General features: G+C 33.4%; 1 protein-coding gene across 3 annotated transcripts in view; it reads left to right on the top strand.

The window, feature by feature from the left end:
* Positions 1-15,170, top strand: part of PHIP (pleckstrin homology domain interacting protein) — a 132,982-nt gene extending 117,812 nt beyond the window's left edge. For 2 of the 3 annotated variants that reach the window (XM_026507034.4, XM_026507033.4), the window contains exons 36-40: positions 2,451-2,603; positions 3,474-3,637; positions 4,090-4,349; positions 4,872-5,069; positions 9,652-15,170. In XM_026507034.4, the coding sequence (XP_026362819.1) occupies positions 2,451-2,603; positions 3,474-3,637; positions 4,090-4,349; positions 4,872-5,069; positions 9,652-10,289 (1,413 nt within the window). In that variant the 3' untranslated portion in view covers positions 10,290-15,170. The remainder of the gene's footprint in view (positions 1-2,450; positions 2,604-3,473; positions 3,638-4,089; positions 4,350-4,871; positions 5,070-9,651) is intronic. The other variant, XM_048219580.2, reaches the window with a different exon arrangement.
* Positions 15,171-19,879: the final 4,709 nt, after the last annotated feature.

Genomic DNA, 19,879 nt, shown 5'->3' with positions numbered 1-19,879 from the left:
TGTTTCTCACTTTGTCTCTCTTTTTCTTATTTTTTTCCTGTTGCTTGTTTTGTTTCTGAAATTCTACACATGAGTGAAATCCTATAGTATTTGTTTTTCTCTGACTGATTTATTCGGCTTAACTTATACTCTCTAGCTCCATGCATGTAATTGCAAATGGCAAGATTTCGTTCTTTTTTATGGATGAATAAATAGTCCGTTGTGTGTGTGTGTATACATATCTTGAAAAATGTTGTTATGGCTGATATCAAAGAGATTACTGCCTGTGTTCTTTTCTAGGATTTTTATGGTTTCAGGTCTCACATTTAGGTCATTAATCCATTTTGAATTTAATTTTTTGTGTGACACCAGTATATTTTGATAATTTTGTATATATTATAAATACCTGAGCAACACTTTGAAAAATTATGACAGAGAGTTAGGTATCATCATAAACACAATGCGTGAATCAAATGGAATCTGTTCAAGTGACCCACAGGAAGATCGGGGGAAAAATAAAAAAACAACAGAACAAACAGAAAACAATAAAAGTGACAAATGTAATTGAGATCATACAGTGTGCTTTATAGCCACAGTGGAATCAAACCAGAAATAAAAGTAACAGGAAAATCTCTAATCTCTTGATTGATAACTAAATAAATATGCTTCTGAATAATCTTTAAGATCAAAGAAGTCTTAACGGGAAATAAAACACATTGAACTAATAAACGAAAATATAACATCAAAATTTGTGGGATGAAGCTAAACCAATGCAGGGAAGTTTACAGCACTAAATAGTACATCAGAAGAGAAAAAGTCTCAAATCAGTAACACATGCTCTCTCCTCAAGAACCTAGAAAAATAAAAATAAAATGAACCTACAGTGAGGAGAAGACAGGAAATATAAAAAGCAGAAATGAATAAAACTGAAAACAGAAAAACAGTAGAAAAAATCCATAAAACCAAGAGCTGGTTCTTTCAAAAGATCTATGAGAATGATAAACCTCTTTACAAAGCTAAAAAGAAAAAAAGACACAAATTGCTAATATCAGGAATGCAATAGAGGATCATTACAGACCCTATAGATATCAAAAGGATAATAAAGGAATACTGTAGGCAACTCTGCACATACAGATTTGACATCTTAGATGAAATGGACCAATTCTCAAAGTACAAGCTATCACAGCTCACCCAGTATGAGATCATTTGAATAGCCCTATAACCAGTCAGGAAATATAATTTGTAATTAAAAGCTTTCAAAAAAGAAACCTCTTAATTCCAGATGTCCTCACTGGATAATTCTACCAAATGTTTAAAGAATTAACACAAATTCTACATAGTCTCTTCCATAAGATAGATAAGAGACTACTTTTCCACTCATTCTGTGAAACCAGGATAATATCAATATTATCCTGATATTAAAAATAGGCCAAAAAAGTACAAAAGAAGAAAATGCAAACATTCTTAATAAAATAGCAAATAGAATTCAACAATATATAGAAATGATTTTATACCATGACCAATAAGGTTTTTATCCAGGGATGTAACGCTCATTCAGTATTCAAAAATCAGTGTAATTCATCATATTAAAAGAGAAAAATTACATGATCATATCAATTAATGCATTTGAAAAAGCATTTGACAAAATGCAGTACCCATTTGTTCTAAGAATGTACATGTTGGATATGTTATTATAGGGTACAGTCAACATTGCCACAGGAGGAAATGAGTATGGGGCTTAAAAGGAAATTTTTTTTGGTCCCAGGTCCCAGAGATGTTGTCACTGAATGCCAGTTAGAGCCACAAAGGAAGCAGCAGGTTTTGGTCCAGTGGCAGAAGACAGAAGTAAGGGAGATGTTTAAGCCAGAGCCTTTATTGGGGTTTCTGTGAGAAAGGCAAAAGAGAGAGCAGCGTAAACGCTTTAGGACTGGCTAGTTTGAATAATTCCAGTGGGCTTTGGCGAATAGGGGTGGTCTCTAGTTGTCTGGTTCCTGGCCTTAGGACAATTCAAGGCAGAGGAAATACTGGCTTGGTTTGTTGGAATTAGATAAGGAGATGGTTGGTTTACATATGAAAGATGTGTTCTCAGTGCAGCCCTTTTTGCTATCTGTAAGAATTGGTTGGCCCTGAGAGGGGCAGTCTCTCCTCAGGTCTGTAAGGAACCCAAAATGTCAGAGCATCAGGAATACAGAAAATAAGAAAATATGCTTAATATAATTAGCCCTATGATGAATGGATGCCAGATACACAAATATTTAATGTAAGAAAATAACACCATTAATGATAAGAAAAAAGAGGGCATGAAAAAAATAAAAATTATTAGGAAAAAAGGAGCCTTAATGAGGAAAATAGGGATTATTAAAAGATATAGGACTTGTACTCATCACAGAAATTGTATGTGAATCCCTGTGCTGAGTAGTAATACTTTGTGGTAGTTATGTTAATAATACCACCTGTTTTTCTTCTCTTAGGACTACAGAGACATCATTGACACTCCAATGGATTTTGCTACTGTTAGAGAAACTTTAGAGGCTGGGAATTATGAGTCACCAATGGAATTATGTAAAGATGTCAGACTTATTTTTAGCAATTCAAAAGCCTATACACCAAGCAAAAGATCAAGGGTATATAATTAAATTGTTTTTGTTTATGTTTAAATTAAATGAAATCAGAAAAGTAGGTTAAGTAACTAAATGTTGCTTTAATTAAAATTTAGAGCAAAGTTGACTTTCTGTTATGTTCTTAAAGGTATCCTAGTGGAAAAAAGAATTCACATCTTTCTATTTCTTTCCTTCTATAAAATAACAATGATGTCACTAATGTTTAGGAATGGTTTTCTTGAACACATATCACATACATATTTTCCTGGTATATATTAGGGTTATGTGGGCTTAACTTTTCCAGTTGTTTTTTGCATTAATGGAAGGAAATTTTTGTGCATGATTTATAAAAATGAGTGATGTTATAGATATCATTTACCTCTCTTTGGGCAGACAAGGTGATATATGGAAATGAAATGAAAAGAACAGATGCTAATCCTAAGTAGCAATGGAGAACAGGTTCAGAACCTCCGGGATAGTTTCAGTGTGATAGAGTTGACAGGAATTTTGTCTACATGAGCCATCTGAATTGATATTAGGGCTTTTCTTTAAGAATCTGAAATCTTGAGGGGTGCCTGGCTGGCTCTGTTGATCAGGCATACAGCTCTTCATCTCAGGGTTGTAAGTTTGAGCCCTCTGTTGGGTGTAGAGGTTACTTAAAAATAAAATCTTCTAAAAAAAGAATCTGAAACCTTGAAATATTTCTAATCTAATATAAAAATAGTTTAATTGTAAAAATGCTTTAGTTTTGTTCTTCATCCAAAGAGATTGGGAAAAAGTAATGTTTAAATTGTTAAAACTTTTTGCTAGAAAAATACTCAAGGTATATGTTAATATTTACTGAACAAGCATTTTCCTTTGAGGAAGGATTAAACACTTTTTTTCTTATCACAGATTTACAGCATGAGTTTGCGCCTATCTGCCTTCTTTGAAGAACACATTAGTTCAGTTTTATCAGATTATAAATCTGCTCTTCGTTTTCATAAAAGAAATACAATAACCAAAAGGAGGAAGAAAAGAAACAGAAGCAGCTCTGTTTCCAGTAGTGCTGCATCAAGGTATTTGATTTATTTTAAAAAAGCATCAACTGATCTATAACTTTGTCATCTAAATGATAGAACTCGGTGTTTTTTAATACTTCCTTTACTATTCCCTATATTGCAGAATGATATATTTGACATGCAAGTTCCTAAGATGTGGAGGATTTTTAATCTTTTAACTAAAGCTATACTAGTGTAAGTGCTTAAATTCAAACTGCTAAATCTATACAGTAAAACAGCATTTTTAGGATAGTGATGGCATCATGCTTTCTGTCATATAACTGTAGCATTTATGGCAATCCTTCACTAAATATTCACTTTCAAAGGCTCACAACCATATGAAATCCACTACAAATCTCATATTTTAACATATTTCATAATAGTACAAATATTGAATCCAACAGTATAAAACTATTTTATTCGTCTACATAAAGCTATAAGGATGACTAATGATATTATTTTATTTACAGCCCTGAAAGGAAAAAAAGGACGTTAAAACCCCAGCTAAAGTCAGATACCTCTACCTCTCCATTCTCTACACCTACACGAACAATACCACCACGGCATAGTGCCACTCAGATAAACGGTAAAGCAGAATCCAGTTCTGTAGTTCGAACCAGAAGCAACCGAGTGGGTGTAGATCCAGTTACCACTGAGCAACCATCTACTTCCTCAGCAGCAAAGACTTTAATTTCAAAAGCTAATACATCTGCAATGCCAGGGAAAACAAGTAAGAATCAGTTGCAGTTTCTAAATTGAAGTATATATAATTTTTAAATTTAAGCTTTTATTTTGCCAAATGAGATATCCTGGGTTTTAGTAAATTCCAGCAGACAGTATTAGTTTTGCTCTCTCTATCATTTTTGCTCTTTTTTGTTTGTTTTTGTTTCTAATAAGAAAAAATTGAGGCTTAGGAATATCAGTGTAGAATAATGCTTAAAAATGGCAACTCTGATCCAAATTGCCTGAATTTAAATCCTGGTACCCAGACTTGGTAACAGTTTGCCAAGGTTTGCCTTCATAATCTTGAAGCAACTGGACAGCCTCAAAAAGGTCTGAACTGTTAAGAGTTTATTTGTGTATTCCTTTTTCCTGTTTGAAAGTAAATATCCTAAAGAAGCATTTAGCAACTCCTAGGTTTTATCCTTTTGGCTAATTCAAGCAATTCAGGTTAGAAGTAATCCCAACCTCCTTGCTTGTTTTTAGCTTAAATAACTCTTAGCTTTTAATATTGTGTGTGTGTGTATTTTAGTTCTAGAGAATTCTGTGAAACATTCCAAAACCTTGAATACTCTTTCAAGCCCTGGTCAATCCAGTATCAGTCATGGAACTAGGAATAATTCTGCAAAAGAAAACATGGAAAAGGAAAAGCCAGTCAAACGTAAAGTGAAATCATCTGTCCTCTCAAAAACATCCACTGTTACAAAGTCAACACCTATCACTGATCAAGGTAAGGTGTTATTTATTATCTTCCCAGATGCATAGTAGGTATTTCTTAAAAATGATGCTTTTTGTCAGAGGTAGCATTTATACCCACTTTTTATTAGGTTGCCCATTTAAAAGTCACACATTCTGTACTAGTTGATACATTCAGTGAGACATCTCTTGATTTGCAGCTTTGTGCCCAAAGCAAACTGTATTGTCATTAAACTTTAGATTAAAAGCCATGAAAAACTTGCTATATGGAAATCAAAACAAATTCTAGAATCAAAGGTTTTTAATGATGTAAATTACATAGTTCCTGACTTCATTATTACAACACCTTAAAAAGTGTATTCGGGGCGCCTGGGTGGCTCAATCCATTGAGCATCTGCCTTTGGCTCGGATTATGATTCCAGGATCCTGGGATCGAGTCCTGCATCAGGCTCCCTGCGCAGTGGGGAGACTGCTTCTCCCTCTACCCCTCCCCCCCGCTCATGATCTCTCTCTCTCTCTCACACACACACTCTCTCAAATACATAAATAAAATCTTTTTTTAAAAAGTGTATTCATGAAGTTTAAATTAAATTGAATTTAATTAACCCAATGTAGCAGTCTTTACTTTTCTAGAAAAATTAAATTCTTTTTTTTTTTTTAAAGATTTTATTTATTTATTTGACAGAGATAGAGACACCCAGCGAGAGAGGGAACACAAGTAGGGGGAGTGGGAGAGGAAGAAGCAGGCTCCTAGTGGAGGAGCCTGATGTGGGGCTTGATCCCAGAATGCCGGGATCATGCCCTGAGCCGAAGGCAGATGCTAAACAACTGCGCCACCCAGGCGCCCCTAGAAAAATTGAATTCTTACATCATAAAATTCATCACACTGCCCTTCACTAAATAATAACTCATTAGGGTTGTCTACAGCCCAGCCTCTATTCTATCACAACATTTAACCCTTTAGAGTTAAGCTTCCAGATTCTTTCATCTGCAGATTTTCATTGTAAAGTCTTTATGCCTGAAAAAAGGAGAAAGTAACTGATACGATGTACCCTGTGACATGTTAGAACAATTATGGCTTGTTGGCAATAAGCAGCTCAAGAATAAGCATTTCATATCATGACTTCCAAAGTATGCCTAAACAATTTCCTCTTCAATGTTCTCCTCAGCAACCTCTCAGAATTTAATTTTTCTACTGAAACGTTCTCTTTTTGATGAATGGTGATCTTCCCCCTACATAAACTTAAAATCAGGGAGTCATCTGGCCTTCTCTTCCAGATCTACTTCACAGTCATTAGTTCTTGTTATTTCTGCTTCCTTAATATCTCTAAAATCCATTCCTCCTCTCACTTCTGTGTTCTTAATTCAGGCCTACATAATTTGTCATCTGGACTGTTGTCCTGGTTTCCTAACTGGTCTTACTGTCTTGGTTCTGAGCTCTTCCTTACCTGGTCCATCTTCCACATTGTGCAAAAGTGATCTTTCTGATCATTTATCTCTAGTACATGTTGTCTGCATGCCCTCCCCCCACACACACACTTCAAACCCTTCCCTGCTTTCAAATCATATGTGGAATCAGTTTTAATGTTTTTGCTGTTATATAAGACTCTTCATTACTTGGCTGCTGCCTAACATTCAGGCTTTCTTTACTTTCTTTCTCCTTTTTATGTGCCAGCTGTCCTACAGCTTGGAAGTCCCTGAATTTTCACTGCCCTTTTCTTCCTTTGGAATGTCTTTTTTTTCCTCCCAATTTAATGGTTTCCTGTTACCTTTCAAGTCTCACTTTGAAGTAGCATCAACTCCAGGAAGCTTCTTGGGTTCTTTAGACCAAATCAAGCATTTCATCTTTTATGTTCCCAGAACACCCTGTTCATTGCTTTTTGTGGCACTTAGAGTATTCTTCTTTACATGTGTCTATATCCAGTAGAATCTGAACTCTTGTGTTTAATTATTTTTTCTAATCACCTATACTTAGTATATAGTGGACAATAAGTGTTTGAATAAAGAAGCAAATGTGCTCACTTGAGAAACACATGTACTGAATAAGGAAGCAAATGACTTGTATATATGAGTGTTTTGTATTTCTATATTTGCTTCCTTTCTGAACTGAATTAAAAGTTTTGTATAGTTTATTGGCCTTGCTTTTGTCACTTTGAACCCTACATAGATCAAATGTATATAGTGAATTGGTTCTAACATTATGGTAGGGAGGTCCCGTAACCAATCTGATTTACAAGTTTTGAGTATCACAAATATGTAAGAGTTACCAGTACAGTATAGAAATACAATAAGCTAATAAGTTATTAACAGTGACTTATTACATAACTATTGACACCTGTATTAACTATTAGAATCAAGAGACAGTGCTGTCCAATGGAAATACAATATAAACCATGACATCTACATGGTTTAAGTTTTCTAGTAGCTACTACATGCAATAATAACAGGTGAAATTACCAATTTTAATAATTTATTTACTCCATTATATCAAAAATATCATCTCAACATGTAATCAATATTTTAAAATGTACAGTGCTTCAGTATTCACATTTAAATTTAATTAAAAAGTCAGTTCCTCAATTGCATAGCTATGTTTCAGGTGCTCAAGAGCTACATGTTTAGTAACTACCTTAGTGAACATCACAGATCCACACAGAGAGCTGCATTTGTTCTTAACCTTTTTAGTATGTGTATTGCTTTGTAATGTTGATGAAACCTGTAGTTATTTCCCCCAAAAAGGAGTAAATCATGCTTTAGAATTTCTATAGTGAGTACATGGACTGGATATTTAGATTCCTTGTCAGTAGTCTTAATGTAAAACAAGATCTATAGAACCCTCAGACAGGTTAAGTGTAATTGTGTATTAGAAAATATTTAATTACTTTATTCACACACACACATTTCTCCCTGTTTCCCTTTCTTTCATTATGGCAGAAAACCATTAAAGAAAATTATTTGTACTCTGGGGGTCAGGAAATGAGGGTTTTGCCTTTTCCCTCTGTCTCTGACCTCTTGTGACCTTGATTTTTTTTCTTGATATTTACAAAGTATAATTCAAACCTATGACCAAAATATACCATTATGAAGAAGCATTCTCTTTAAAAGCAGTTTTCATCTCTTTATGGATTTCCTCTAGAATATTGCATTGCAGATCACCATCGCAACCAAACAAAAGAATCTCAGAACTTTGAAGGAAAAAGTTAGTGATAATACATGTTTATCACCTTTTTCCTTCATCTGATGGGATAATAGCATTTTTCTTTTTTTTAAGATTTTACTTATTTGACAGAGAGAGACACAGCGAGAGAGGGAACACAAGCAGGGGGAGTGGGAGAGGGAGAAGCAGACTCCCCACTGAGCAGGGAACCCAATGCAGGGCTCGATCCCAGGACCCTGGGATCATGACCTGAGCCGAAGGCAGACGTTTAACGACTGAGCCACCCAGGCGCCCCCTAATAGCATTTTTTTTTAACACAGAAGGGCAGTTCATCATGATCTCTAGATCCTGCAGATTTAGAGTCTGACGTCTAGAATTTTCTGATTTTTTTTATAAAGCATAATGACCTCTATCGTGGAATTTGTTACAATTATAATGGTGGCATGCATAATAGATTTGATTGATAGATGGAGTCAGTACTGCTTATGATAATAAATCATTTGCCAATCAATACATAAGGATATAGGACTGTTTCAAAGAGCTTGAGAAGAAAACTGCTGTTTAGTTGTTTATTTCATCCTTTTTAAACAGCTCTGAGAACATAGTAACTTATTTCTACTCTTGTAGTTAGGATAGATGAAGAATATCAAAGCCATGGTAGTTTTTCTGGAGAATAACTGATGTAAATTATTGCAGTAGATGTACTCTGAAACCTTGTGTGTGGTAGGATTAGGAGAGGAGAGCCTTTTTACTTCTGAGGGACATAGAAAATATTTAGACTGTAAACTCTTCTGTGATACTAGAGAGGGTATGATGATTACATCCAAAAAGGGATCAAATAAGAGTCAGAATCATTCCAGTCTTGATAGTCCCTTTTTATTCCATCCCTGGTAGGAAAAAGTGATTAGAGGTAAGTAGAAGGGGATGATATGCTTATGTATTCAGAATACCAAGTTAAAATGTCCTGGATTTTATATACTTGGATCATTTTCCATACTTGAGCTGCTTAAAGGTAGGAATACAGAAAACTTTTTAATGAGGTAAACAATGAAATTCTTTGAGGTTGCTAAGCTCCTTACAAGTATATAGGGTCATTTTGTGTAATGGAAGCAATGCTTTTATATTAGAACATGTAGTGAAGGTAATAGTGGCGTAAGAAATCTTGGCTAACCCCAGCGCATCATAAGTTACAGTATTAACAGGTTATTTATTTGTTCTGAGTTTCTTCCCTCGTGAAGTCATTAATGATTTCATTGAGGATCTTTCCTCCTCTGTGAGTTTTAAGTAGAAAATAATATCACTAAACTATTAGCCTTTGTTGGTTATTTTTCTCATTTTAGTAAAAACAAAAATTAGAATCGTGTTGTTACATAAGTATAGCAGTGTCCTTAATGACTAGTTTGAGGGTCAAATAAAAAAAGCAATTTCATATATTAAGTGTGCTGTTGTTCCTTTTTAGCAGATTGTAAGAACAATGCCCTCGTACCAGGAAGCATTCAAGTAAATGGCCATGGAGGGCAGCCATCCAAACTTGTGAAGAGAGGACCTGGAAGGAAGCCTAAGGTAGAAGTTAATACCAATAGTGGTGAAGTTATACACAAGAAAAGGGGTAGAAAGCCCAAAAAGCTACAGTATGCAAAGCCAGAAAATTCAGAGCAAAATAATGTGCATTCAATCAGAGATGAAGTAGTTCCTTCTTCAACATGCAGTTTTCTTTCTGAAACTAATACTATAAAAGAGGATTTGTTACAGAAAAAAAGTCGTGGAGGCAGAAAACCGAAAAGGAAGATGAAGACACAAAAACTAGATTCAGATCTCATAGTTCCTACAAGTGTTAAAATGCTAAGGAGAAGTAACCGAAAAAAGACAGATGATCCTATGGATGAGGAAGAAGAGTTTGAGGAACTTAAAGGCTCTGAACCCCACATGAGAACTAGAAACCAAGGTCGAAGGACAGCTTTCTATAACGAGGATGATTCCGAAGAGGAGCAAAGGCAGCTGTTGTTCGAAGACACCTCTTTGACTTTTGGAACTTCTAGTAGAGGACGAGTCCGAAAGTTGACTGAAAAAGCAAAAGCTAATTTAATTGGTTGGTAACTTGTACCAAAATATTTTACTTCAAAATCATAAAGCAGGTACAGTTAAGGAACACGTAGAACTAAGGCTTCTGCTTCCTTGCTGCTATGGTGGATTAGGGAATGTTATGATTTGATTTGCAAAAAAACAAACAAACTTACAAGACACTTCACTTCTTTAAATGAATATATATATATATATAAATATATACATATATATTTTAAATGTTTGCTATTTATTGCCCTTAGATAGGTTATGCATTTCAACATTCATTTCATTCACTGTTTGAAACAAAAGAAATTGAGGACCTATAATGAATTCCCAGTTTATTTCTGGAAAAGACAGTTCTGCTACACTCTTAAGGAGCATAATATTCCTAGTGATAGAGCATTTCATGTTAAAATGAATTATTTTTGACCAAGCCAGGTACATTTCTATTGATACAGAAGTCCTGCCCCTAGGAAGACAGATGTTACCAGAGTAGCAGTAAATTAAGAAGTGTGTTTCCTCTAAAGATAAATATAAAATTCCCACCATTTGATATCCTAAAAAGTTTAATTTTAATTATAGAATGTTCATCTACAAAGAATCTAGACAAGGCTTTTGCTGTATTCCATTTCTGCCAAACGTAAGAGAAAATGTACTGATGAAAAGGAAACATATCCACATTGGAAAACATTTGACTGTCTAATTTTTCAGACCTTGATTCTTATATCAATCACTCAATCTCTGTTTATTGTGCCAAAGACTGAGAATCAGTGCAGTGGAAAGCCTGTTTTTGACTGTCAGGACAGCATACACTTTTCAATATTGGAAAGGCTATATATTATTCTAAAGAGCACGTTATTAAAAAGAGTTATGCTGAGATGTATCTTTTTTTGGTACTTAATAGTAGAAAATAATGCACTGGTGGGTCCTTTGACAGAGATGTTTTAGAGAAAATGTTTAAGTGGTTAAAGGATTCAAGGAAAATACAGGAAAAAGGTATGGGATTTGATGTTTACTTGTTGATCTGGATTAATGTCGTTTCTAAACTTTAGACATATCTAATAGGCTAAAATGACTTACAAAGAAATGTGTCTGTGTGTGTATGTGTATATATTGATAAATGGGTATAATTACATATATATATACAAACACATACTTATATACTATTACCCAGGTATAAATTCTTTTTTCAGGATTTTTTAGATAGTGGTAGAATAAAAATAATTTTAAAATGTCATACTTTATAGTTTAATTTTAAGGGGAAGATTGGTTATTTTCAATTATTAAAGGTTAAAATAGGCCAAATCACTTTTTATGCAATCATGTTTTATACAGTGGTCTCATTGCACATTGTGTTTTTTCTGCACTTTTTATGGTATCCTTATCACGCTGGTATGTCAATATACACCCTAAAGAAAAATTCCATTTAATGATTGTGCCTTGTATTCTATTATTTTTTGCATCGTTAGTAAAATTAAGTTGTCTATTGTAAATGATAACTATATGACTTAGGAGAATGTATTGCTATATGTACTGCTATGGAAAAGGAAAGCAGTTATTTATTTGTTTATGGTACAGTTAGTTATTTTATACCTTAAAAACCAACATAAATACCATTTCTATTGTTTAAAAATTATTGTCCATTTTTTAAAAGGTTTAAAGAATGTAGTATTTTCTGAGGACTGGTATGGTACAAAAATGTAACCAAAATTTTCAGATACTACATTTTTAAAAAGTGAGGATGGGAGAATATGTATCAGCATGACCCTGATGTAGAAAAATAAAGTCTTTAATTGAACCTTGGCAAAATACATTACATAATTATTTCCTTACTTATTTCTGATAGGGATAAATGTTAGCCGTCATTTAATTGTATTGAAGAACAATGGAAAGTGATGCATTTGGGCTTTTTAGATCATTTGTAACTAAATTTGTACAGAAATCCTCCTGTGAAATTAAGTAAACCATTTTCCAGATCTTAACTGGATTGCTGTGATTTTGCAGTTGAGAAATAATTTCAAATTTTTCAGGTTTTTTGTATATTTATTTTTTTCTAACAAATATATTTAACTATATAATTAAAATTCAGTAGTTAAAACTCTTCATAATGCAGAAATGGATGGCTTGGTTGTATAGTAAAATGAGTCTTTCAGTTACACCATTATTGAGAATAATGTGTATGTTTGAGATTTAAGTCATTAAAGTAATGTGTTGCTTTTGAAGGCAATCTATTTGAAACATGTAATTTCCTGATGTTATCTGCATTGTGTTGGAAAAAAATAATAGACTATAACTCCATTTTTGTAAAAATGATGTGTACAGTTTTAAGGTGTGTACAGAAAAAGGAAGAGCGTACACAGTCTTAGGGTGGAATATACTTCTAGTACAATGTACGGATTAGTTCTAACTCTTGAGCAAAGAAATGAGTATTTACCATCTTACCTGCAACAAGTAAATGTACTGTTCCTGTTCTAAAGACACTGTATATTTATGACCGTATTTGGACATCATTAGACACTGGTTTCTTAGTAAAGCAAAAACGACTTGGATTCAGATTCTTTGTAATTGAAACACTTAAAAATGTATTAGTAATACCAGATATATTTAGATTTTATATTTTTATAATTTAGCTTCTATACATTACAGAAGTTGAATTGAGAAATTTAAGTCGTCATCATATTTTTGTTCTGTTTGACCAAATATCAAAAATATTGGAAAAATATCCTCTTTGAGACAATGACACCATGTATGTACTCTTTGTAGGCCAAAAGGAAATGTTGGCAGTTATCTTAGGTGAGCAATAAAAACCTCAAGTTAATTGAAAGTTTCAGAAATATAACTTGTTACATACATGGAAAATATAAATCAATTTATATATTTTTAAGTACCTAACCCTAATATCCTCTCCCTCCACCCCAACAGTCTCCAGTCCCAATCAAATCTTACAAAGTTATAAAATGTTGCAAATGAGCGGTTTAAACATTCAATTTAATTACAGCCTCACAACTCTGGGCAATAGATACATACCTTCTTAAAATTTTTATCCTTTGCAATCTGCTATTATGTCATTAGACTGTTTTCTGCATAAATTTATGTACTAAAGATTTGTTGGTCTTGTTTCCATTGTTTTTATTACTGGCACAGCTTCACCACAAATTCGAAGACTATTAACGTTATTATGAAAGTATCTCCCTCCTTAAATTAAATTAAATTAAAATAATTGTGAGCTTGAACATGTCACATCTGAGATATGAGTTTGGCTGAATTTAGTATCACTTGGAAGTGAATTGCCTAAGATAGACTGGTCTGCAAAACGATCTTCATGCAGCAGTGTGTTAACATCTAGAACTGCTCCTTATCTGCAGTGTAGTATATTAATCAGACATTTTAACAAATGTATTCAAATAACATTTTGCTTATGTGATAGTCACAATTTACATGTTTTAAAATCTGACTTATAAATTAGTTCCTCTGGTTAATAGTATTTAATTCTAGCATTCCATTTTATCCATACATACCTATGTATCTCTCACATGACAACTGGAAGCAATTTTGATTTTGTTTTCTATTCAATGAAAACAAATTGTTATTCTGAATGTTTTTGTTCATCTGAAATTTATTTTTGAGTCGGTTGAAAGGACCAAGATACTTGAGAGTTTAAAGGGCTATAAGCATTCTCCTTATATGCAGGAAATATGTGATTTTAAAAGTCATAAAAGGGGAAGTACTTTTATGTTCTGTCAATTACCCCCATACTAACAAAGTATTTTTTACATAACAGGTTCTGATGCGATTTAGTTATATTTAGGTGAGAATTTATTTTCCTATTAAAATTAGAAAAATACACCATTTCCTTACTTTCCTCCTTGCACTTGCCCTCAGTTCCCCAAATTTCCACGTGATTTGAACTAAATACTGCATTTACTAAGAAACTACTTATATTCTTAATTACACTGAGCTAAGCACTACAAATGACGTTTTGTACTATGTACAGTAACCAAGAAGAGGTCAAGTTGAGTCAGAAGACTGTAAGTACCACTCTGACGCTCCAGACGTAAATCTTGTACACACTGCAGTGAAACAGAAAATATTATGAGCTATAAATATATATGATTTTTAGTTTTGATAGCTCTGTGTTGAAGTACTTTTTTAATGCAGATAAAATCATCAGGAAATTAACCTTTATATGGCACAAACCAAATACGTAATAGTGGGTGGCTATGAGTTTCTACATTTAAGGAGCTAAGAGAGTAGGTTTGAGATGATACAGTACACACGATATGATGCAGAGAGGCACACACACGCTCATTACTTTTAAGATTGTGTGTGATGATTAATCACAATGGTAAACTATAAATTGAGGCAAAATACAAAGTTACATTTTTGGACCATATTAAAACTGCAAGAAGATGAGGTCTTTATTAAAGATCTTTTAGAAAACTGTTAAATCCTGTCACACGATATTTAGACATGTAGAATGTAGCTCAATTTTTTAAAAGTAACTGACCTAGAGGGTTAAAGTTGAAACTGACACATTTTCAAATTAAAATTATACTTATTTTGTACAGAAAACAATGTTAAACACAAGCAAATCTGTTGTATGTAATAAGTAACACAGAGTTTAAAGACAAATTATTTAGCTTTATTGAGGTTTTTGTTTTTTTCCTCCCAGAAACCTGGAGTACCATGTTATAAACGGCAGTCTCACACCAGAATAGCAGTGCCCTTTCTTTTTGTACATATTGATTGGACCTTTCTTTACTGTTATGTGGACACTTTCTATGTTAGTTTTGATGCATAATTCTTTGAATCCTTTTATACAAACTAGAATGTATGTGTAAGAATTCCTGTCCCTGCAATGTAGTAACTACAAACTTATTTTTAAATAAATAGAAAACTTGTTTTTCTAAGCTATTTTGTAGAGCCTCCTGATTTATTTGCTTTTCTTTTTTCTTTTTTTTTTCTTTTGGGTAACATAAGCACTCAGTACATCATTTCAACAGGCACTGTACCAAAGAATCTATTATGTAATTGCCCTATTTAGCAAAATGTTAAAATCACTAGCCAGTTAACGGATTGTGAGTATCCTAATTCCAAAATAATCAAAGGTTGAAAATAAGTCACTTGCCTTCCTTTTTTTTTTTTTTTAAGGTTTTGTTTATTTGAGAGAGAGCATGTGCACATGCAAGCCTTAGTGAGCAAAGGGAGGAGTAGAGGGAGAGAGAATTTCAAGGAGACTCCGTGCTGAGTGGAGCCCGACTTGAGACTTGATCTCACCACCCTGAGATCATGACCTGAGCTGAAACCAAGAGTCTGTCACTTAACCGACAGCCATGCAGGCACCCCAAGTCACTTGGCCTTTTAATGTGTACATTTAATAAAACAATTTCATTAATTTATTATGTGCAAGTTACTATACTGGGTGATAAATACATTCAGATATTTCTAAGAGATAATTCAAAGGAACAGTTTGTGTATTTTTTTCAAAATGTGAAATAAAATGTCTACAAAAAGGAATGTCGAAAAATTTCACTTGTTAAGCAGTTACACAAAATAAGATTTGTGAAAGCATTGCTGTTTTCCTAGAAGTTTGTTCAGATTGGCATACATTGTTGACTTCCTAAAAATTCTAATTTTAATATAAAAATGCATAAGGCTATAATAAATGACAGTTCAGATTAAGCAGATAACAGGATGATTTGTGATTTTGTCCCTAAGAAATTTTTTTTAAATGACTATATAAAATAAATTTCTAAGTTGAGGAAAGTAGGTAAACATTCCTGGAGTACCTTTTTTTTATTTCCTCTCTCTAAACTAAGCTGATAATAATACCTAGCATGTACTTAGAAGAACCAGTCAAGAAAAATTTCATTTTCAGCAACCACTTTTTACTGGTTTCTCTTTTGTAATAACATCAACTTTTTCTTCGAGCCTATTTCCCTATTATTTAAGGACAGTAAGATTAAAAACCAAAGCACAAGACTTCTATCCCTTGCAATATATACCTTGTAATCTTTTTGCACTAAACATGTTTACTGTATGTTGATTGCTCTTGGGTTTTGTTTTGTTTTTTAAGATTTTATTTATTTATTTATTTGACAGAGAGCCAGCCAGCGAGAGAGGGAACACAAGCAGGGGGAGTGGGATAGGAAGAAGCAGGCTTCCCGCTGAGCGGGGAGCCCCATGCACTGGGAGCTCCAGCTCAATAGGACGACCCTAGGATCAGGCCCTGAGCAGACGCTTAATGACTGAGTCACCCAGGCGCCCCATGCTCTTGGGTTTGTTTGGGAAAAGAGCAGTAGAAAGGATTTGATGAAATAATTTTCTGCCTAGTCAGCTAGGCATGGTAGCAGCAGTGTAATGCAATGAACTAAGCTTAGAGTTGAGTCCTCTCTTACAGCTTCACTTTCTTCATCTGTAAAGTTTTAAAAAAAATAGATAATCTGCAACATCCAATTCATTTCAAATAGTCATTGATTGTTTCTCATTTGTATACTGTCCCCTGTACTTGTGGTTCAATCTTGATTTTCTCTTTTATGTTTAACTTTCAGGCAAGCCGTTATCTTTTGGCCATAACCTGATTATAGCAAGTGCAAGATCTTCTGAACCCTTAGAAAAAGAAGTTTTGAGTTGCAATATTTGTTTACACTAATAAAAAGTACTAAAGTTTGTGATTTTCCCAGGGCCCTCTGGGAAGACTCAAAGATAGTTTCTGTATAAAACACATCTTGAAATTTTTATTTTAGGATTCAATTTTGGGAAAGCAAAATCAAAAGTTTTCAGAGGAGATTTAATCACTTCATTAAGACAGGATCATGGGGGCCTGAGAATTGATAGTTGAGTTTCCCCCTTAATAAAAGTGAAATAAAGTATTTTTTTAAAAAACATAGAAAACAGAACAATTTCAAGGAAACTTACATCTTTCACAAGTGGGAAACTTCTTTAATTTTTGTCTTTGTTTTAATAATCAAGGACATTATAAAGTCAAAACAAAGCCAAGCAAATTATTCAGAAGAGATAGGGGAAATCTAAGTAGGTTATACAGAAGTTGAAGAGCAATTTAGTCTTCTTTTGAGCTCTTTAAGAGCAATATATTATTTTAATGGAGAACACCAAATTCTAGTTTGGTAGTGACATAGTCCTTAACAGTAAAGTTTTCACACCCTCTACCCGCCCCTTCCTTTTCTTGTGAATAAGTGCATCAAAAACTGAGGGAGTTTGCCAATTTTTTTAGTACATTTTGTAAGTTTCTTTTCAGACTCTTCTAGATCTTCAAGTTTCTCATATTTGGGAACAAATAGACACCTCAGGAAAAACACTGTCCTTGAAAAACAAACTCATTCTGTTATCTTGATACTTAATTGTATTTTTCTGTCAGTATTCCTGGTCTCAGCTACATGTGTTAATTACAAATTTTAAGCAGTGTAACTATTTCACTGAGAAAACTCAAAGGAAAGAAATTGAAAACTGTCATATAGAAGCATTTTTGCAGACTAGCAAAGCTCATGAATACACATAACTTTGAAACCTTAAAGTTGCAAAAATGAACATGTCCGTTAAATACATAACCCAAAAATAGCCATCCATAGTATATAAATACAAGAAGCAAATGTAAATAAAATTACACTGAGTGAGCAGTATTTCAGTATTGAATCTTAAATAGGTATCCAATGATTACCCATTAATTAACTCAACATTAGTCCAAAGTTTTAAGTTACCTGAGGATCTTGGAAGTTATATTCAAGCTGACATACTATGAAATATAATTACTATTATACAAACATTTGTCAGAATCATGATTCAATTTGAAGACATTTTATATTTTTTATTCTTAATATTACATAAGCAATGTTAGTTTATCTAGTAGCAGACCAGCACTAGAAATTTAAGGGCTTCAGATTAACTTGTCTCTTAAGCAAGCCCGATCGTCATTTTAAAAATAAAATGTATTCTTGGATTATACTCCATACTTATATGGAAAAGACAGCCATTATTTAAATTTTGAAATAATTTTAATAACCAAAATTATTAAATCAGCTTTATTTACCCAAAGATTCACCTTAATTATATGAACTGGGGCTCTTAAAATGTTTGTGAGCTACTTGTTTTTATAAGAAAGATTGTTTCTAATGTCTCTTACAAATACTAGAAAAAACCTGGGTGGGGAGGATGTGGTTTCCAATTCCATATTATAATATTTTAAATGCCCAGTTGTCAACAAAAAATTGAGGCATGTGAAGAAGATGGTATGGCTATTCACAGGAAGGTAGTAAGATCTCTGGATTAGATACAAAACCATGTTTTACAGACCAATATGATAACTTTGTAGTTTTTCCAGTAAACAGAAATTATTTTTAACTCCACTGGATAAAATCTACAAGTTAACATGTAACTTTACTTGATTTGGGTGGGACCAAAATTTTTAAAATTTTAAATTTTTAACCAAAATCTTAAACGTCATTGGAAAGGACTTCATAGACTCAGCTAAATCACTACACCCACACTTATGAAACGGATAATTTCTTCAAGCTTTGTGCTGTTTTCATGATACAAGGACAACCCTATTAAACCTGTATAGCTCATATTTATCCAAAGAAATAATAAACATATATGCCACTTTGCTCTAGATAGAGCCCTACCCTAAAGACTCCGAGGTCCCAGTTCTGTTTTTTCATGAGTCATTAAAATTCGCTAATCCCCATGGTGACCTATTTCCTCTTTGAGTCAGCCTTCCTCACTTATTAAGACCACTTAAAAGATTGTCTTGGAATGTATTTCTCTGTCATTACTATTATGAAACCAAGGAATGCTAACTAAACTCACAGTAGAGTAGCCATTTTATAAAATAGAGTGACATTATTCCATCAGTTATCAAACTACAATTAATAAATAAGCTTGCTATATAAAACTTGGAGCAAATTAAGTTCTTCTCTCCCTTTTCAGACATGCCACTGAATGAACAAATTCTAGCTTTTTTCTAACCATTCTGACCATCTCTTTTGTGACTTTTTTCACTTAAATACAGAATATTCTATCTTAGCTGTCTTTGCAAACTACATGTACTCAAGTGCCAAATTCATACTGATAGTATGATCGTTAATGCACTAATTAAACACTATATGCCAAGCACAGTTCTACATTCTTTACATATAGTAGCTCTTTTACTTGTTTTGTTAAGATTGTGTTTTTAAGTAATCTCTACACCCAACGTGGGGCTCTTAATTTACAACCCCAAGATCAAGAGTCGCATGCTCTACCAACCGAGCCAGCCAGACGCCCCCATTTCATAGCTCTTTTAGAATGGAGAATAGTTTTATGAGTTAGATACAATGATTATTCCCATGTTACATTAAGGAAATTAAAAAGCACAGGAATTAAGTAACTTGCTCTCTACTCAAAAATGAGTTGACTGGGTTAATGGCACTATATATGATTTATAATATTGGCTCTAAAGGCAATTCTTTCTAAGATTGGGTCTTATTGCAAAAGGCCATTATACAGGCCACCAAAAGGGCCTGCTTGTAATACCCATAATCATGTTCTGATATCTTGCATTTAAAAAAACCACCAATCTGTCATGGATCACATTAATTTTAATTGAATCCCCAACAGTGTATTTCTAG

The sequence above is a fragment of the Ursus arctos genome, unplaced genomic scaffold (genome assembly GCF_023065955.2).
Source record: "Ursus arctos isolate Adak ecotype North America unplaced genomic scaffold, UrsArc2.0 scaffold_29, whole genome shotgun sequence".
In the NCBI taxonomy this organism is placed as follows: Eukaryota; Metazoa; Chordata; class Mammalia; order Carnivora; family Ursidae; genus Ursus; species Ursus arctos.
This window is presented reverse-complemented; position numbering and strand designations above follow the sequence as displayed.